The 20,842-nt window shown below is 40.0% G+C and overlaps 2 protein-coding genes and 1 non-coding gene across 3 annotated transcripts; all 3 read right to left on the reverse strand.

Annotated features, from left to right (window-relative positions):
- Positions 1 to 296: 296 nt before the first annotated feature.
- On the reverse strand, positions 297 to 10,279 carry si:ch211-89o9.6. Its single transcript, XM_036575034.1, has 8 exons — positions 9,793 to 10,279; positions 9,168 to 9,292; positions 7,752 to 7,851; positions 7,504 to 7,607; positions 5,012 to 5,120; positions 3,522 to 3,607; positions 3,270 to 3,369; positions 297 to 1,767 (listed from the first exon to the last, which is right to left on the reverse strand). The coding sequence occupies exons 1-8, from the start codon at positions 10,091 to 10,093 to the stop codon at positions 857 to 859; spliced, it is 1,836 nt and encodes a 611-aa protein (XP_036430927.1). The 5' UTR covers positions 10,094 to 10,279; the 3' UTR covers positions 297 to 856.
- On the reverse strand, positions 2,476 to 2,548 carry trnak-cuu. The gene has a single exon. It is a non-coding gene; the product is annotated as a tRNA-Lys (tRNA).
- A 2,997-nt stretch (positions 10,280 to 13,276) lies between the features above and the next one.
- On the reverse strand, positions 13,277 to 20,359 carry dok1a (docking protein 1a). Its single transcript, XM_036575035.1, has 5 exons — positions 20,166 to 20,359; positions 17,632 to 17,931; positions 17,412 to 17,484; positions 16,765 to 16,937; positions 13,277 to 15,088 (listed from the first exon to the last, which is right to left on the reverse strand). The coding sequence occupies exons 1-5, from the start codon at positions 20,220 to 20,222 to the stop codon at positions 14,222 to 14,224; spliced, it is 1,470 nt and encodes a 489-aa protein (XP_036430928.1). The 5' UTR covers positions 20,223 to 20,359; the 3' UTR covers positions 13,277 to 14,221.
- Between the last annotated feature and the right edge of the window lie 483 nt (positions 20,360 to 20,842).

Raw genomic sequence — 20,842 nt, forward strand, 5'->3', positions numbered from 1 at the left:
GTGGTTCTTCAGATTGATAAAGTCTTATATATGGTTTTATATATATTCTTTTGAAAATGTATATATAGCACCAAAAAGGTTCTGCTATTGTTTTGATGTCAAGCTTGTAATAATAAAAGAACCACGCAAAGAACCAATTAAGCATGAAATGGCTCTATATAAATCTCAAGGTTCTGAACAGAACCATTCCCTTTGCTAAAGAACCACCTTTTCTTAAGAGTGTACTCAGAATGCACTTGAAACATTGAGTACAACCCTTCAAAACACAAAAGCACCACCCAAAAAGAATCCTAGACTGATTTGCATTCCACTGTTTTACTCTGAGACAATGTACACTTGCCCTCATTCAGGTCAGAATGGTGTGGAGGTCGTCTTCAGTCAATGGACATGCTGTTATAACACTGATATAAATGTTCGTGTGATTAACCACAACCAAATATTCTGACATTTCTTTCAAATATATTGCTTTGTTTTTGTCTACAAAAGAGGTCAGGAGGTAGAACAGAATTGTCATTTCTGAGATTGAACAGGTTCACAGTTGAAGTTTGCGGCCAGTTGAGCGGTCAGTGAGGTATATGGTACAGTTGTGGAAGGGTTGTTCATAGCATTATTAAAAGTATGGACAGTTATACTATAAGGCACCAAACTCATACGTAGAGAAGCACCACTTGACTTGAAAAACAGCAAGACTCAGGTCACCCTGACTGGTCACTCCCACACCCAGTTTTATCATCAAATTCACTCTAATTTAAACGTGCTCTACTTGTATCACAACTCTTACCAACTACAAAAAATTTCAGACTAAGATTATAAAACAACGTTTGCCCTACTCCAAAGTTTTCATTAAATTTTGGCTTTAAACTCCTCCACAGGAAGCCGACTGCTGATGTGTCCTGAGGTTGCAGATCCAGGCAAAGCGTTTGCCACAGCGGGTACACGTGAACGGTTTCTCTCCTGTGTGAACTCTCTGGTGCTTCTTCAGGTTTCCCGCCTCTGCAAAGAGCTTCCCACAAGTCTCACACTTGAAGGGCTTCTCTCCTGTGTGGACCCGCTGGTGAGCCTCCACATTGGACAGCCCAGTGAAAGCCTTTCCACAGTACTTACAGATGTAACTCTTCCTCTTGCCCTTCTCCATGCGCTTGGGAAGCTGTAGCGCAGCGAGAGAAAATCCGGGCTGGGTGAAATTCGGCAGCATTTGGGAATTCATGGTGATCTTTGGAATGGATGGAGTGATATTTGCTCTGTTTGTTGCCTCTAATCGAACCCCTTCTGTCCTATTGTAGTGACTCAACTGCTGAGACTGGGTTTGGTGTGAAATGGCAGCTGTGGTCCACTCTGGCTCTGTTCCGAGAGGCCCTCCGGCATCTTGAAGCCCATCCAGGCCCTCCGGCATCGCCCTGACAGACAGAGCTGTTGGCTGCACCAGCACGCAGTCCTGGTCTTGGTCTGCTTCCACAATGTAAGAACAGGATGGCTGACTATCAGAGGAATTATTTGCAGTCCACCGTGTGAAGAGATTCTCTACCTCTCCAGGTCTCTCATACAGGGTATTATTCGTCCCCAGCACATCAACCGACATGGCCATTTTTCTTCGTTGGGTGCTCTGGTTGGAAAGGGGGTTGTTACTGTTCTCGACTGCCCCCTGCAGTTGAGACTCAGCGCTGGGCAGATCCCACACCTTGACTCCTATTGGTGCTGCTGCTCCTCTGTGTGGGAGAGCAGGCTCACGAGAATGTAGAGAGCCAGTAGGCTGAGAACCTACCACACCTGGACATCGGAAAGAATGCAACGTTAATGTTGGTCATCTTGAAAACATTAGGCCTCATTCACCAACTGTTCTTAAGAATAAATTACTTCTTAAAATCTGTTTTACACAGTTGTCATGAAGATTCTGACATCCACCAATGTCTTCCTAGAGATGAAGAGATTCTATGCACACCCAAGAGCGCAAAGGTGAACTGATCATTACAGGTAATGAGCCCTAACTATATACCTACAGGGTGTAACAAAAGTGCTGTGTCAAATAAAGTGGACATTCAGACTAAGTGTGTAAAAACTCCAGCAACCTTGATATGTCTGATAAAATGCCACTAGAATGTCACTTTCACTGCTGTGCACCACCAAAATAGTATCTGGTCAAGTGAGCTCTTGCAATGAAAAGCAATATATATGACATTTTTTGTTAAAAAAAAACAAAAAACAAAAAATAAATTAATATTAGAATAATATGGCATTGTTTGATACTCTGTAATTAAAATAAAGGGCTTACTAAAATGTAAATATAGCATAGTTTTACCTTTTAATATAAAAGGCTTAAATTAAATAAAATAACTGATAATCCAAAAAAGTGCAGAAAGGTTAAAATGTGTTTTTCTTTGGAGAGGCTCAAGTAGTAACTGCACCTGCCTTATCAATGCATTGGTCCAGCCTTATAACTGACTTCTGGTGACTGTGTGGTCTTAAAAAAATTCTCCTCGCCCAACGTGGGGCTCGAACCCACGACCCTGAGATTAAGAGTCTCATGCTCTACCGACTGAGCTAGCCGGGCTGTCGTGTCAACAGCACGGGTAGAGGCTAGTTTACGGTCCGTAAATGGATACCAACAAGGCACAACTCTATGACAAGATAAGGAACAGTGGGTACTAAGTATGTGTACCTAATAAATTAGCAACCATACACACTACCGTTCAAAAATACCTCACATAAATAATTGTTATTCAGTACAAACTGTGCGGATGGAAATCTTATAAACGAGACTCCAAAAAATAAAATAATGATTTAGTCACAAGTATTTTGGGAACTACAAGAAAAATGGTAAAAAAAAAAACAAAAAAAAGTAAATGATAAATAATAATATGTAATTCATCACATAAATCTGGAAATTACTATGAATAACTATTTGCTTCTTCATAGCTTCTTAACATTAGCATCATATTAGAATAATTTTATACATGTTTCTGCTGCAAAATGTTTATACTATGCAAAATAGTGATGGGAAGCTTTTTTTTAATCAGCAGTGTATCAAAATGAAATGACTGATTATTCTCAGTTGAAACACACCAAGTTGTTTTAAGAACTAACTTTCAGAGCTGTTCCCTAAAATCAACATAGTGCACTTTTGCTTTAACGTAAGAATTCTAATACATCCAGACTTAAAACTTTACAACTACACAATCATTCTGGAAGAAACAGCTTTAGCACCTAAATGCTCGTTTCTTTTTCTCTCAGCCAAACTCTTTGTCCCTCATCATTACTGCTGTCTCACTTACTCTGTATGGTAATCTGCACTCCTGCAGACTGACTGGAGAGTGTCTTCTGTTCCTTTTCTGGTCTGTCTTCTTTCACAAGGGATGCGTCCAACACGTCAGACTGGGAACCACAAAAATCACTGATACAATTCCTGCTGACATTTCATAAGTTAAACATGTAACCATAACACTAGTGAATCACTGGATTTCACCTTATCCAGAATCTCTCTAGTGATGTGTATTGGTACTAAAGTGCAATATATTTACACTAACCTCTTCAGCACCAAGGGCTACTGTGATTTGCGCAGGTGAGGATGAGACTCTGCTTCCACAAATATCGGTGCTGGACTCCACAAATCCTGAAGAGGAGACAAGGCAAAGTTACCTTTACCCAAACAATCATCATCACGTAAGAATCAGTCATCACTGTGCCACACCGAGAATGCCTTATAATGCGGATTTTAAAGGGCATATATCATGGAAAAACAAAATTTTCCTACTTGTATAGAATTATATAGATATATTCGCCTATTCAGCCCAAAGAAGTTTAACCTATTCATTCACTCTCAACTAACAGCTTCTCACACCACAAGACAGATTCAGTTGAGGCAACTGAAGCTCCACTGAGAAAAGACTTGATAAAGACTGAGGCTTTGTGAGCTGTTAGGCTGTTAGCTAAGGTCTAGCATGGCATCCAGCTCCACTGCATTAGCTGACATTTACCAACTGTTGTTAGATTAATGGTTTAAGACTTACTGGGTGGTGAAATGAAAATCTCACTAGTTTATTATCTGGTGAATAATCTTGCAGTAGCAGCTTATTTTTTACTTGCTCTGCTACATCTTATCTGCTCAATCTGTTCAAACATAAAGTTGTAGTCTACCATATTGAATTTTGTCTTTTTATTTTAGCATAGTTTCCCAAAGGTAAGCGTACCGTGTGCAGGGTAATGGGGGAAGGGGTGAGGTGTGGAAAGAGGGAAGCCATGGGGGTGCTTTCAATTTGCATACTTACACATATTCATACATCTTCACACTCTTAATGAGTATAAAGGTTTAGAGAAGCGTCTTTTCTATATTTAGTGGTTTCTTGAGAATAATGATAAAGATGTTGAACAATGTATTTTTCAACATAGATTACTTTCTAATTGTTTAAAATATAAATTTAGGGGTACATTAAATCTTATGCATATATACACACTGTATAATGATGGCAGGTACAGAGTATTATGTAAAGCCTCATGAAAGTTATGTATTTGTTGACAAGAAATTTTCAGCGGTGGGTTTCAATATGCAGGTCACATCTATGTGGCTTGTCATGTGAACAACAATGAGATAGAAGCGTAATGTGCAACTGACAAATGTAACTAGAGCAAGGCAGGATTAGCATCAACAGCACTGCTCCAAATCATCCAGTCTATTAAGATAACTCCTAGGCAGTTAAGCTACTTTACACCAGGGTTTTTTTTACCCAGATTCTGGAAATCTCTGCTACAGTCTCTGCACATCTGCAAAGACTCTGTAAAACCTCCATCTTTACTGTATACTATTCTTTTTTCTCTTAGACATGTTTTTCTCCTTTCTCCCTGATTTATAAAAACAGAATTTCGTTGTAAGAAATGTATTTAACTGCAGTTGCAGCAGAAAGGTGGTTCTCCGTTTTGTAGGTGTGCTTTCTGGAAAACTAGATTTCCAAAGAAAAGGAAACCAAACCCGTTTTAGTGGCCATATTTCCCCACCTCCTTCTCTTTTGCCTTGACTCACCATTTTGCTCACTTGTACCTCCATGTGTTCGGCTCTCTCTGCCCTCCTGTTCTGAAAGCTCCTCCTTAATGAACAGCACATCTGGCTCTTCATCTTCTGTCGTTTGAGGCTGCATGGCAGAGAAAAACAAGAGAGCATTATCATAGAGGTTTGGTGATGCACACCTAATTCCTGCAGCAGTCTCTGAAATGCAAATATTAACAACAGAGCAATCGTCAGGGGAAAAAACTCCAGATCTTTATTTCATATCCTACAGTTTCATATGTAGTACTACACTATATTATCATCTATTAGAGTATGCGAGCAAAGGTACTGCTTAGGTTTCTGTCCAATTCATACAGAAAGAACAGGCTTTCAAAAGATGAGTATTTTCCTTGTCAACAAGTATATCAACATTTTATAAAGGGCTTAAGGGTAACAGAGTTCCTACATGACATAATTTAAAAAGGTGATGTAGTACTACATGCATTTGATTTTTTTGGCAATTGTTGTAAAAGAGAAATCAGTCTCCAGCTGAATTTCCATCACAGCTGATTAATACACTAGTCTGTTAGTTATTGCAGCATTTCGGTTTTCTGACAAGCTTTAATAAATCACTTTAAGTCACTGACGCTCAAAAAGGTCCTCAGGGAGCCCTCCACATTTTTTCCCCCTCAATCTCTATGTTGCGAATTGGGTTGAAGCAAAAATAGGGACTGTTTAGGGGCTCTGAAGACAGAGTTTTACTGCAAAATTCTACTGGCTTTCGTTATCTTAATGCAGATGGTTTTGTTTGTCGTGGAAATTATGTACAAGTATACAGGTAGGTATAATTCCCATTACTTTTACATAAGCAATTTTTTTTTATTCTCTCGGCACTCCGAGCTGATATATTTCTAAGGAAATTCTACATCATAGTCGACACACACCTCTAATAAAGGTCCACCTCTATCAAAGCACATATTCTGTGCTTGTGTTTGAAACCAACTTGTACAAACTCCAGTGCTCAGGTTCTGATACAAATAGACATTTTAATGAATTCACCTAAAGCCAGTGTGCTTGATAACTTTTGCTGAGAACAACTGAAATTTAAGGTTAAATGTAGTTCTACTTTGACTACGAGGTATTTCACAAAGCAGGATTTCTCAGCTGGATAGCAAAACAAAGGCCAGTGAACACTCATTCCTTACCTCTTCTCCTACTGGACAGTCTTGATTTTCAGTTGAGGTTACAACTGGACAACTGAGATCTCCCACTTCATGAAATACTTCTAGGTTTGTGAAACTGGTAATGATGTTGGGGGAAAAAAATCTCGGAACAAAATGTCCAAAGACTCAGATATTCTGAACAGAGAAAATTTCCTCTCAAAGGAGCAAACAAAGGCACTGATTAATCAATGTTTATTTTTATGAGTCATACAATCGCAAACAGCTGCCACTGAAAAAAAACTACTTTGGTATGACAGTGATTATGGTTCCATATGTCTCTCCACATTTTTCTACTTAGATCACGTTAGATCTTGTGAATCATGAAAACCGAACCCCACTGAATCCAAGTGGTGCCCCAAACTGAACCCAAAAATGCTAAGACTAAAGTCACATCTGGTGTTTCTCTGTTTGTAACAACATACTATAAAATCTTTCTCTACATGCAGCGTGATCCATCTATACGTCCATCCAGTCATTTTGAGAAGTCCTGGGTCAGTTTTTAACTGCCCCAAGCGACAACAGTTCCTCTGCTATGAATACATCTGAGTGGTACTTCTGTTGGTGGGTTTTGAGGTTCCGTATCCAGGCAAATGTCTTCCCACAGTGGGTGCAGCTATAAGGCCGCTCCCCCGTATGGACCTTCTGGTGCTTCTTCAGGTTTCCGGCCTCTGCAAAGAACTTCCCACAGGTCATGCACCTGAATGGTTTCTCGCCTGTGTGGATTCGTTGGTGGATCTCCACCTTCTTAGGACGGTTAAAAGCTTTTCCACAGTAGTTGCAGCTAAAAAGTTTCTCGTGAGGGACTCTTTCATTTCTCGGTCGCCCAGCTCGTGGCTGGTACAGGCTGAGGCCTTTGGCATGATGCCAGCTGTCCATGTCCTGTACAGCTGAAGAGGTTGATGCCACTGCTGGAAAGTCACTGGATGTAGGCAAATTAACATTGTTAAAATGTTCTACTGTACTGTCAGTAGGATACCGCTGCAAAGCCTGCCGTCTTCCCGTTAGATTATCGCTGTCCCAGACAGAGGGGTCGTCCCCTTCTTCTGCAGACTCAACCTCTATGATCTCTGATTTCTGTGGGGGGTGTTCAGATTGGCTTTCAGCACCGTCAGTCACCACGTAAGAGCAAGGTGGATGCTGTGGGTCCGCATCGTCACCCCCTGGCACAAAAAGCTCCCCCAAAGGGCCGCACTCCCCACTTACACCAAATCCTGCCTCTGAATCTTGACCCAAGGGCTCTTGGGATAAACCCTCAGTGTTCTCACAATGTGGCTCAGATTTAAGCACTTTTTCGGATCCACTGACCTCCAAAGCCTGGCGGCGCGTCCTGGAGTGGTGACCTTCGGCTTTTTCCACCTGAACAGCGCTGAAACCTGCCTCCCCACTCTCAGACACCGCTTCAGCCACTCCTGAGAAAAAGGAGGAGAGGTGATAAGTGTGAGCTAAGCAATAAAATTGGCCACAATGAGCATAAGGTCTTCTGAGACAAGCTGTTCTGACTTCAAAAGAACACCCTCTTCAAGCACCCTGCCCACTTTCATCCATGCACTCACCATCTTCTCGGATAAATAGCTCCTGTCGCTTTTGGCTCTCATCAGATGTCTCAGCCTTCACAAGCACAGCGTCTGGTCCAGTCATGCCAGCATCTCCAGCCTTCAGGGAAAGAATACAAACATTTTGTGTCTGGTGGCTACAAGTCAAAGGGAATCGTAAATCATAATGCACTTTTCTTCCATACTGTGACGTATTTCTGAGAAAAAGACAGTAACAGAGATGGTCTGGGAGCAAGCTGCATGGTTTCACTCAATGATCAGTGGGGGTGGTGGGAAGGGAAGGTGAAACATGACATTGTTTGTTAATATTTCCCCCCTCCCGCTGGTGCACGTTATCTAGGTAAGAAGAAATCATTAAACTTAGATCAAAGTTTCTGAGAAAACAAGAACTTTGTCTTTTAAATGGTATGGTATGACGAATAATGCTTAAGATAACCAGGGACAAAAACAAATAAGGTTAAAATAAAGGTGAATGTTGAATTTAACTGCAGCTGACTGACATAACACTAAACATCAGCGTTAGAGCAATACAATCCCATCCTTTATACATCCCAGGCCTTGTTACTGTTTATAACTGTGGTTTTTAGCCTTGTTCTTGGTTTCATCTATGCCTCAACATATCTGACTTAATGAGCTAGGTAAGAAGTGTTGGGACCAGTGATGTAATTAGAATCTTAAAAAAACAAAACAAAAAAAGGTACACTCATATGCAAAAGCTTGCGTGCCCCTGGTCAAACAATATGTTTTGCTGAAGTGAAAATAAGTAAAACACATAGTGCACAGAGAACAAACTTCTGCATATTTTAATGTACAATTACTGTTTATTTGCTTATTTTATTATATTGGAGGGAAAATAAAAAATAAAATGTGGCCGGTGCAAAAGCACATTTTATATTTTTATATTTTTCCCCCCAACATCATTAACTCAGCAAATAAACAAAAACTGTGCACTAAAATTAGCAGAAAAATGCCATATTCAAGTTATACGCCAAGAAAACATGTAATTTGACAGGGAGTGTTCAAACTTTTGCATACAACTGTATGTCTCAAATAAGCTGATGCTCTCAAGGGATGCCACGCCCCCCACCAGCATCAAATGTTAAATGTTTACATTAGATTACATGTTAAATATTTTAAAATGATAACTAATGAATATATAATAATGCAGGTTATGAAGGGACCAGGTATCACAGACGACATGCGTAAACAAGACGTCAGGCCTGTCCGTCTGATGTTGAAGCTAACCAGTGAGGTACGCTGTTAAGAAATCGGACCCTTCTGTTGTCATGGAGGCACAACTGTGTCAGTATCTAAAGCCCCAATAAACTTTTTAGGGGGCCTGCGGACCCAGAGCAACGGTTCTCCAGGAGCAAGACTACAAAACCCTGGCTTATAACCAAGAAGTCTGATACTTACCACATTCTCGCTATCCTTGATGACTGGACGACCGATCGCCACGTCTGTACCAGACGATTCCCTCTCTCTCCAGAGATCATCATTCAGCTGCCTACCGTAGAGCTCATCCTGACTTGGAAAAATATCTAGAAGAGACAGGACAAACGCAATGAGATGTATGAGAGGTGGTGATCAAACACCTCTCTGTGAAATCCATGTGGATTAGCAGCACTTCACTCTTAAAGGGTTATTTTCATTAGTTCCATATAGAACCATTTCATGCTAAAATGGTTCTTCAGATTCATAGAGAACGTATTATATATGGTTCTATATAGACAAATGACTCTATGTAACACCAATAAGGATTCTGCTGCTGTTACAATGTCAAGCTTATAATAATAACAATGGAAGAACACTTTTTGGTGCTATATAGAGTCATTTTCAAACATATAGAGCCATATACAAGACTTCCTCCATCAATCTGAAGAACCATTTCACCATGCAAAGAACCATTTAAGCATAAAATGGTTCTGTATAGAACTCGTAGTTCTAAATAGATCCATTCCCTTTACTAAGAGAACCCCTGAAGTACTATCTTTCTTGGAATTGTAGGTTAAACGACCAGGCAGCCCGATATGATACATACCGCCAGCAGGAGCCCTGTATTCCCTGTATTTGTCCGGCAGGCTCGCGCTCACTTGCACTCGGCTGGAGCGGTTCAGCGAGCTTTCCCGGATCCTCCTCTCCGCGTAGCCGCGCGCCATTCGCAGCTCCAGCAAATGCAGCTTCCTCTTCAGCGCCTTGTTCTCCCGCTGGCACTGAGACATCTGCAGGCTCATCACCGCGTAGTCGTCGTCTACGAGCTTGCAGATCTCCGCCACCGCCGCGTTCGCCAGCACCTCCATGATGGAGGCGAGCTGAGTCTGGAAGGCGAGACGGTTAGACATAGCGCTCACTGATGAGGCCTCGGCGGCTGGAGCTTCGCGTTTCGACCTGTTTTTTTAGGTTTTGTGCTTTTTAGGAGCGAAGATAAAATAAAAAAGGGGGGGAAAAGTAGACGAAGGAATGAATTCAATGGCGAGGAATGAACAGAGCCGTCTTGTTGCCGTCAGCTGTTGATGTCATGAGCACTTCCGGTTGTCCCGGAGTAGTGACGTAGAGGGCGATACACACACATACACACACACATAGACACTCTCACTCTCTCTCTCTCTCTCTCTCTCTCTCTCTCTCTCTCTCTCTCTCTCTATATATATATATATAGAGAGAGAGAGAGAGAGAGAGACCTAGATAGATAGATAGATAGATAGATAGGTATTAGAAATGACACATTTTTGTTGAGATGGAACATTATATTAAATTAATCCAGCACCTTTAACACAAAAACTGTTAAAGCATTTATTTCATGATTTTTGTAAACAATTTTTATTAGTAAGTACTGTGCCCATAAGTACAAAGTGCTTAAAAGTAAGCCCTTGCTTTGTAATAATAATAATGAAAAAGTGTGGAGCGCAATATAAAAACAAAAAGGTTGAGAAAACTCACAGAAAGGTCACATGTATTTCACATGTGATCATATGAAGTGTCCAAAAACACACAAACACGCATGTTAACATGTGACAGGACATGAATAATGTGTGATCACGTGGCATATTGTGACTCATTTGTGATCACGAAACATTACTTGACTAATATGTGATCAAATGTGACGTTATGCCCTGAAACTGCTGTTTTCACATAAAGTGCAACCGTGATATTATTGGAGTGTCGGCGCAGAAGAAGAACCAGATTATTTTTCAAGGCAAAGCTGTTTCATTGAGAAAAGCAGAAGAAGCCACTGACTAACTGGGAGAATAGCCGGGGAGGTCGCCAACGCCAGATACCACACACTGACGGTGAACGCACCAACCACTAATTAACGCACTAATTAACACAGCCAGCACATGTCAACACATTTCAGCTAACTAAACAACCACAACAAGTGTCCGTTTTAAAAGTGGGCGGGGCGTTGCGGGGTGGGTGGAGCTTGCCGGCGCTACTTTTCATGCCACACCCCTTGAGCTCGCCCTGAACCGCGGAGCGCGTGGCGGACGTCACGTTAAGCGTTACGTGGTGTGCCAGTAGGCCTGGCAAACCACTACACAGCTATATATATATATATACTCACTGGCCACGGCCGTAGGATGTCTCAGCCAACACTACTCGCCAGGGACTTGCTCAATAGCTGATAAGAGGGTTTAGCATTAAAGAGGGTGATTTTTCTAAATTTCTGTTAACATGTAAAAAAAAAAAAAACAATAATTCTGAGTACTGCTAATAGGTAGTACTAGAGGTGATGTCTGTGCAGGAGTTATTCGCTGCAAACGGTTTCATAGACATTTAAATAGGTCTGCCTTTGTCTGATGTTAATTATGTTTATGATTTTGTATTGAATAATCTAGATATTTTTTATTTTCTGCATAGTATCAAAGTTTTCTATGCATATATATTTTACTTAAAATATAGATACTTGAACTGCATAGAATGATGATGAAATGTGGTTTTAAAATCATAGCTGTGAGTTCTTCCTTCTAGGCCTTACAGTGACTTCTGTACTGCTTGTTTCTTTTGCACTGAGGTTCTTCAGGCTCTGAGTCACGATCGCTGTAAACCCATTAAGGCTTCCCTGCCTGGGTCTGCTGTGCTGGTGGTGTTGGCCCAAGAAGCTCCATTGTTCATGTTCTCTTTGCTGCAGTAGCAGGAGGCCTGCTTGAGTTTGAGTGAGAGAGGAGAAAAGTCTGAAATGTGTTTCTTAAGACAGAAATATGTAGGCCATATGATAGCTCCAGGTTTTTTTTGGTCTTGTTATTCCTAATCTGTGCCACAACATCTGTCCGAGGACCATCCTGAACATTTTCATCACTAAAGATCGGAGAAGTGTTTTTTTGCTGACGAGAATTTTATCATAAGTGGCCACATGAGGCAAAACTACTGGTCCCTGAGAAGATCCTTGCAGTCCATTACCCTGGTAATCTTGTCAAATATGTCACAGTTTTATTTGTCCATCGCGCTTGTTTCCTCTTCTGGGCCTGAACCATTGAGGCTAATTAGCAAAATATGGCTGGAACGTTCTCTTTTCCTAAATCTCTTGACTGGTGCAGCAGGGGGCGGCATAAGTAGCCGGTCAGTGTCAGTATCTTCTTGGCTAACATTTCCAGTCTGTCTGGCAGTAGGATCTCTGAAAAGCTTGAAATCAGTAACATCTCTTTTCTCACAATCCTCTTTTGAATAATCTGTGAGCCTCAGTCTGTTAGAAAAGGCCTCAGGCTTGGGAACAGAGTTGGTGCTCTCTTTGATGTCAGCATTATCTGTCAGGCTCCTTAGTTGTATTCCACAACAAACGCACAGCAACAGATGTAACATTTCAAATTGGAAGTCTGGACTGGCTACAACTTCTGCATGAACTGGGATGTTCCTCATCATCCACAGTGTTTCTTGTGCTGCATACTGTGAGTGGAGAGAAGAGTGCATGTAAAATAATATACTGTGGCATATTCCTGACATCCATGGCAGTATAGTATTATGATGACATGGTATTATTAAAAATTATTAAAGGCACTTTCCATGATAAAGTTCAGTTTCTGTCCCATTACATATTTAAAAGCAATAAACAGATTTCTGTGAAAAGCAAAATGATCTGTACTTTAGCTTAAAAATGATTAAACTTAACATTTAAGTTCACAACCCTGTTGCTCATTTTTTTTTAAACCTTAAATTATTTTAAAGGGGAAAAAAAGTATTTTAAGGGATTTTATTGAAAAAATTTTGAGTAAAACAAATTGTTAACTTTTCCTTCTGCTCAATAATGTATACTTTTATTATGGCATTAATTTCAGCTTTAGGTGGAATATGATCTCTCTAGTTCAACCCAGTTACTCTCTTCCACCCTCTTATTCAGTCATTTTTGGTGAAAATTGCTTTAAAAACATTTAATTTAGTAGATTATTTTACCAGAAGTGTCCATCTGGTAACAAGAGTCATTGGTTACATTTATTAATATGAGAAAAATGCATTATTTTGGTCTAGAAAGAAAAAGACTCTAAAGGGTTTGAAGTAATGTATGTAAGAAATATGAAAAACACAAGAAAACATTGGAATTTTATCATTTATTTGAAAAGTTAAAAAAGCATTTTATAAATATCTGTATTTCTTGCTACAAAATCATTATTTCAATTGACAGGCTTTTAAATGCTATTTATACATCTCCCTAAAAACTGATGACAGGGTTACAAAAATGCTGTACATTTAGAAAAAAATTAGGTCATATAGTCTCTGATTTGACAGCCTGAAGTGGGAAAATAACATTTTCTGAAGGTTAAGCGTGTACTTTGATTAATACTTTGTCAAAAAAGTAAAGTTTTAAAGACTTTCAAGGCCTTAAAAGAACTCAAGGAAAGTGTCTTCATCCCTGTAAAGAAATTGGTAAGTTTCTCACAGTAAACCATTTCTCATCAAACCACTCTGAGTGATTATTTACATCTCAATGACTGAACTGTGCGGACATTTTGAAAAATCAAGGAAAATTCCTGTTTAACTGCCACACCCAAAAAGAAAACCTGAGTATTTTGCAAGACAAATGACAGTGAAAGCTCTTTAAACGTCTATGCAGCTCTTAAAAGCTTTCACCACTTGGTGGCATTAGAGCTTTGTCCTTCAGTCTTCATAGACTTGCAAGCAGGATACTGTTGTTGTTTTTTTAGATGATACACAAAACATTTTTGTATGAAACAGTTGAATTTTTATTTAAACATTTTTACACTACATTCAGTAAAAAAAAGTTTAATAACCAAAACTAATAATAAACTAATAATAATGAATGTAGTCCAAATCACGAACTGCTGTGTATGTACATGCTACACTGATGTTTTTCATTGATCTTGCTCCATGTTATTAAAATTATTTGGTAGTTCTTGCATAGTCAGGACCCTGTTTGGCAGACTTTCACTGTCTTTCATGTTTATGTGAATACTGGGACTAACAATACAAAGCCTTTATGAAAGTCCTTAAAAATCAATACGAATGTCTTATAGTTCTTTTTAAATCAGTCCAAGGTTTTCAGAGATTACGTTGTGCGCTCTGTGAGCTGTGGTCTTGTCTTGAGGCTTTGTGGATTTTCCTGCTTTATTTACTTTACTGTAAATGACCATGTTCTTGTCCATCTTATCTGTGTCCTGCTTGCTTTCTGTTTCAGAAGCAGTGATTGGTAAACTGTAGATAGGTTCTTCCTTGTGCTGATCAAGGGCTCCTTGTTCCTGTGCTTGGTTTGGTGTGACATGACACACCTCGGAGTACACTGGTTCAGGCTGACTGTGATGGGGAGATGTTGGCGTGGTGATGGAGATTTTGACTGTGTCAGCGGGATTAGAATGTGTTTGAGCATTTGGGTTGGGCCGGATGACATCAGCAGGGTCGGCATACTCTGGCTCTGAATAATCGCTATGGTGATGGCTAGGCCTGCCATTTTTAACAGTCTGCTGGAATCTAATGTCATCACCCTTGTGTAAACCAATAAGATCAACAGGAGTTGAATACACAGGTTCGGGCAAACTGGTGGATTCGCCAGGAAGTCTATATGTAGTAGGTTTGACAGATGTGAACTCAGGCAGGCCAATAGGACCTGAACTAAGAGCACTAGCTGGATTGAACTGCACGTGCTCGCAGTTTACACTGAAGTCAGAACTGCTGTTGGTCTGAACGTCCAGCAGGGACGCACTGATGGGTCGTCTGGGCAAGGGAGAGCAAGGGGAGCGAGGAGAGCAGCTACCTGCAGAGATGGGCAGGCTTTTCTGCTGGTGAATGGCCAGCTCCACCAGGCGGAGAATCTCATCACTTTGCTTTGTCTCAAAGTTAAAGGTGCCAGGACCAGAATAGCAACGTCTGCCTGCCTCGATTGAGAACATTGTCTAGGAAATGAGAAGAGAGAGAGAAATCAACGCTAAGAATATTCATAATATGGGGTTGGAACATATAAGGCCTGATTGTTCAAAAGCACTGAGATATTGCAGTAACACATTTTCTTACTCATATAAGTGGATCACCAGCCTGTTTTAGTGTTTTGTGATGTAACACTGCCATTCTTTACCCTCTTTTGCATGTGTGGTTAGTTTTTGGTAAGAAACCAATGTGAATTTATTAGCTTTTCTATGTTTTCAGACATGTTTGGTCACAAATGTGATTCGTCAACAAATTATGCACGTATGTCCACTTAATTGATGAATCAGTATAGTGTGGCGTTCAGAACAAAACCTTGAATCTCCATTTTTCTGTGAACATTTCTACATGAACTTAGACTAAACATTAAGACACTTTTTTCCTTCTTCTGTAAAGTTACCATTTTGGACACCATGACAGTATGTAAAAGGCAATTTTGGACCTGTTTGGATTGAGCATCATAGCAATCATTATGAGTACATTTGTAGCAGTATTATACAAGGACACATGGGGAGGAGGGGAGGTCATATGTGTGTATATTGATTATTTTACAGTTGGCTTTCAGGTTCTTCTAAGGTTCTTCTATTGTTACAAGCCTGACATCGTAACAATAGAAGAACCCTTTTGGGTTCTACATAGAACCATCTACAGCACATTCTCTGTCAGTCTGAAGAATGCTTTCATGATGCAAAGAACCGTTTAATCATGCAAAACGTTCTTTAAGGGTTCTACATAGGACACTCAAAGAACGTTTTGCATGATTAAACGTGATATTACATATCACAGCACAGGTAACCAGCACACATATACGGTCAATAAGAAACATTATAGCTCACTGGATTCTAGGAAACAGGGATACATGTGCATTTAGTAAATGGCTTAGTTTGATGAGCTTGGTTGGTGCCTGAACGATCAAGCTTTGACCATAACCTGTTCCTGACCTGTTTATAAACACAAGTGTAAGTACACCTCAGGTGCTGAGACTAACTTAAGGTTAACCCCAGGTTAAGGTTAAGGTCTGTTTCTCTATTTTTTTTTCTTAGTCATTTAATTGCTTAGGCAAGCCCTAGAACTGCCTGCTAGTCTGCCATGACTAACATGAAATCCTGTATCTAAAGTTAATGAGTCATTTTGACCATAGCAATCCTAGCAATAGTTACCAAATACTTAAATGGAAATGGGTGTGTCTCATTGAAAATACCAGTGCTGATCAGTCATAAACTTGTGTCTCAGAAAACCCCCACATCAACAGATGTTTCACCCTCGCATATTGAGTGTTTCAGGCATGAGACACTAAGTAGAAAACCAACCAAACCTGCATCAAACTTTCACACCAAAGCAAAAGTGGCCAAGTCTATTCAAGATCCCACCTGGTGACTTCAGTTAGTGATGGACAGGTAGGCAGTACAATAACCTGTGTCATATAAGTCAAGCTGTACGTTTTCTGTACATGCATTGTCAAGATACACATAGAAACATTGCTTATGCACTTTATTACATCTTGAAACTTTTCAAGGAGCTTATTGAAATATTACCGGCATAAACATTCACCTTTATTAACCTGCATTTAGCTAATTTTAAAGTTAAAGCCCTCCATGCCTCTTTGGCTGCCCTGCTTGGACAGTATCCACAGTTGCTGTTAACTGACCTTGTCTCGTCCGTAGCGGCGCAGTAGCTTGTATGGCCACTCCATTATGCTCTGCCTGCTCTCCTTGTCCTTGAGTATCAGTGCGTCTTCCCCTGCCTGCAACCAGTACGCCCCCTTCAGGCCGCATCGCGCCGATGCCTCCAACTGCTGCACAGTCACCCAAAACTCAAATACTGCAGGGAAAGGAAAGCTGAGGTTCAGGGTTAAGAGGAAGAACTTAAGGTGGTTTGAACTGTTGCAATATTCTGGTGACCCGTTATGCAACAAATTCTGTGGTGGCTAGCAGTTCAGTTAATGGGGGAAGTTAAGTGTACTAGTTGGCATTTCTGTGAGTATATGAAGTGCTGTGGAAATGCTCAACACAGCTAATGAGTTATGACAAAGAAATAAAGGCATATTTCAGTTCAGAAGGACAAAAAAATGGTAATATTTACTTTAAACAAAAATCTTCTATTGAAACGTTCTTTAGGACACTGGTTCTCAAACTGCTCCACCTCTGATGGTCCACAATTTTGTGGTTCTTCTATGGCATTGCTTAGTAAGTATGCTTAAAAAAGCTGCAAACTCAAACCAGGCTATAAAGGGCCAGTATGAGCTGGTCTTAAGCTGAAGTAAGCTGACCAGTGACATTTAATAAATAGACAAACCTTCTTCTCTAGAACCATAGATCTGATTCTCCGACATCTGTGGAAGCTGCTTTGGAACATCAACGCTACCTTTCTGTTACAGAGTAACAAGGAAGACAAGATCAACAAAACATGTAATCACACATTTTTTGCTTGATTTTGTGTGTTTACTTGTGAAGACACATGGTTTTAAATCAATGTTCATGTGGTGTTTTTTGATCAATAAGCTGCAAATCCTCACCTGAAAGGCAATATCACAGATTTTCTCCACCCATTCTCCACATTCCTCTTTCTCTACTGCGAACACCAGCCTCTTCTCGTCCGTCTCTACGCAGAAGGCGGCCATGTTGTCCCCAGGGTGGGCCTCTGCGTGCGGGGGGAGTCTAACCACGCTGATGCAGTCTGACAACCTTACCACTTTGCGGTCAGGCTGCCTCCTGACCATTGCTGGCGACCGATCTGAACTTGTCTCTGTCAGCTCCAGTCGTGCCACGCCATGCCGGCTACCCGGGTAAAGATTTAGCCAGTACCGCTTCCACTTCTAGCCACGGAGGGGGGAGAGAGGCAGGATGGAACAGGCTTGAGAACGCAATGCTTCTAGCAGCAGTGTGTAATACTTAATAATAATAATCTCATCCCACTCATTGCGCTCAATTATACTAATCTGATTCTGATTTTTCTTGCTGGCCAAAGCATAAGTTGGAGCAAGACTGCACTCTGCTCTGGCATGTCTCAGTCCTCCACCCTGAGACTGAATTATTAATTAAGATTCTTCTTATGCATTGGAAGAGCTACTTCATCCAAAAGAAAGCTAGACGTGTACAAGTATACTATGCAAATTAGATTATGCTAATTGGTCAGTGCCTTTTGTTCATTGTATCCTTACACATGAAGGCATACTTAATTTCATAGTAGCTATAAAATACAATTTCCTTCTGTTTTTTCTTTAATAATACATTTCAGTGGAAATGTGTGTGATTTACAAACTGGTAGTGAACTGGATTTTTGTCTTTTTGTGTGAACAAGCAAGTCAACATTTATTAATTTGTTATTGTGGCTGATGTACATGAAGTTTTAAAATCAAGAAGGCAGCAATTGTTTATCTTAGTTTATCTTAATGGCCGTCTTTGTAGAAAGATGTGGACATTTTTCACAGCTAGGGGCCTTCCCCTTTGGCCCTTCATTGCTCACTAGCAGCTCAACACAGTCACAGTATTACACACAAAGAGTCAACTGTGTCCTAGTTAATCTGATAACAGAGTAAAAAAATATATTTGATTTTTTTAGCTAAAAATAAGACAATTTCCTTTCCTGCTGCAGACTGGCCAGTAGGGGGCTTGCAGGACAAGGCTACTTGTATATAATCCTCATATGATCATACACCCTAAGGATCTATCTATTGATTATACAGCACTGGACATCAAAGATATGAAGATTATAATTTAGAGTTGTTATTAATTTCATTTTTTATTAATTTATACTTGCCCATTGACGTCCTATATATTTACAAGGATTATGTTATGATCTATTTAAACCCAATGTATTAACTGAGATAGTAATAAGCAAAATATATACAAAATTATCATTTATAGGGTACTTTCTAAATTCTAGTGATGTTGAAAGATTTAGATATAGATTTATCATGAGTTTAATTTCTAAATAAAAAAATATATATATTTAAAAAATGCTGGTCCCACGTTTTCATATTACTACAAAAACACAAAGTTTGTAGGCTAAGCCTTATTTTAGCCACACCCCTGCACTGTAGAGCAGTAAGTGAGACTGCATCCCTGTGCCTCATGGCCACATGGTGAGCAGTTCGATTCCATTGTTTTGAAGTAAATGTGTCCTGAAGTCTGAAAATCAGTGTGGAACATTAAGATTTGTCACTACCGAAACACATATTTTCTGCACTTAAGCAAATTCTTTTGTGTTTTACTGAAGAATATTATGATTTTGTGTGTGTACAGCTGTTCAAAGCTGTGCTTGCCAGTCATGTAGTGTTTTTGAGTTCACAATTAGCAAAAATTGTCACTTCCGAAACAGACGTTAGCGAAAAAGTTTAGGTAGTGTTATGACTATTTAGGTAGTGATAAAATGGAATGTTCAACCATTTGTTTTAATAAAATAAACATATTTAAGGTATAGGGTCACTCAAAACGAGAACTTTAGCCTAAAACCTAAGTCAGTTAAAAGTCTGATATGTGTTTTGAACTGTAAATTTGAACTAATTCGGTAGAATAAGCCAAAAAAGCCTTTTCAGTGGCAGCTTCCCTTTTCAAGACTAGTTAATAAATCTCTCAACTGTGTGTGTGTCTAAGTGTGTTCCAGCAAAGGTACCACAGCATGCGTGTGTGCAAATGTGCGTCAGCGTAATTGTGAAAGTCACAGAAATGTGTGCTCTGCCTCGACATGTAGAAACAGAACCTGCTTTATCTTTCACATACCAGCGCATAACTTTATACCTGGGGCTGTGAACACAAAGTCTTGTCTAGGCAGAAATGAACAGTGAACATCCATATCAGTACACATCAGACTCCAGCTAACAGATCTGTATGTGCTTCATGAGAGCTATACGCACATGCAATTAGAAGCAGATAAGTCTGAGCACTTTTTGTTGTTGCAAGGAGGCTCTGCCTTTCTTATGATTTTACATGAGAAGTTGGTGGTTCTACTTATTCATCTTCTGATTGGTTTACAACAAAACTATTTGTACTGGAAAGCTATTACCTTTCTCAATCAAAAACAGACAGAAAACGTTTAGTTAGGTCTTACCTCGGAATGTTTATGGTGTTGTAAATAAACTTCTCCTCGCTTCATAAGGGTATCCATTCCTATTTGAGCTGGGCTAGAAACGACTGCAGTGTCTTACTGAAGAAACACGTAAAGTCCTGTTTACAGTACTGAAGCTTGTGAATGTGAACGCTGACTCCACCTGAAAGTTGAGCTTCTTGAACCACTGCCTTTTTCTGCCCAACCCAGAACCTATCAGCAGTTCATATTTGAACTCTCCGCCTAGTGAAATTACGTCATTACACAAATGACATCATATCACATCATATGGAGGGCTTGACTGTGCACATTTTGAGTTGTATGACTCAAAGTATCCATGGGAATGTTTTCATATGTTTTCCTTTCATAGACTATTACAGAGGAAGTCTTAATATGATTTTATTTTTACATTTGTAATAGACTGCTTTAGATACAGTATAATACTATAGAAGAGGGGTGCCCAAACTTTCTGTCTTGAAGAGCAGAAGTGTAATGTTCGTGGTGGGAGCAGGGGTGGTCTTTTCACTAGGCAAGGGTAAGCAGTTGTTTAGGACCACCATGAGCGGAGCGCCCCATCAAAATACAAATTTGATAATTTTCGGTAATGATTATTACTTTAAGCCCCAAGTTATGGTTGTAATGGACTTTTCCATGTTGTTACATGATGACCCCACCTCCTT

Source organism: Colossoma macropomum, unplaced genomic scaffold (assembly GCF_904425465.1).
Source record: "Colossoma macropomum unplaced genomic scaffold, Colossoma_macropomum, whole genome shotgun sequence".
NCBI lineage: Eukaryota > Metazoa > Chordata > Actinopteri > Characiformes > Serrasalmidae > Colossoma > Colossoma macropomum.

Excerpts from the sequence above, each read along its gene's own strand:
- dok1a (XM_036575035.1), bottom strand. The coding sequence starts at position 20,222 with ATGGATACCCTTATGAAGCGAGGAGAAGTTTATTTACAACACCATAAA. Across the intron at positions 17,485-17,631 it reads TCTGTGATATTGCCTTTCAG|AAAGGTAGCGTTGATGTTCC; the intron begins GTGAGGATTTGC and ends ACTCTGTAACAG. Across the intron at positions 15,089-16,764 it reads GCCGCTACGGACGAGACAAG|ACAATGTTCTCAATCGAGGC; the intron begins GTCAGTTAACAG and ends CTCATTTCCTAG.
- si:ch211-89o9.6 (XM_036575034.1), bottom strand. The coding sequence starts at position 10,093 with ATGTCTAACCGTCTCGCCTTCCAGACTCAGCTCGCCTCCATCATGGAG. Across the intron at positions 7,852-9,167 it reads TCAAGGATAGCGAGAATGTG|GCTGGAGATGCTGGCATGAC; the intron begins GTAAGTATCAGA and ends CTTTCCCTGAAG. Across the intron at positions 1,768-3,269 it reads AGTGCAGATTACCATACAGA|GTGTGGTAGGTTCTCAGCCT; the intron begins GTAAGTGAGACA and ends TCCGATGTCCAG.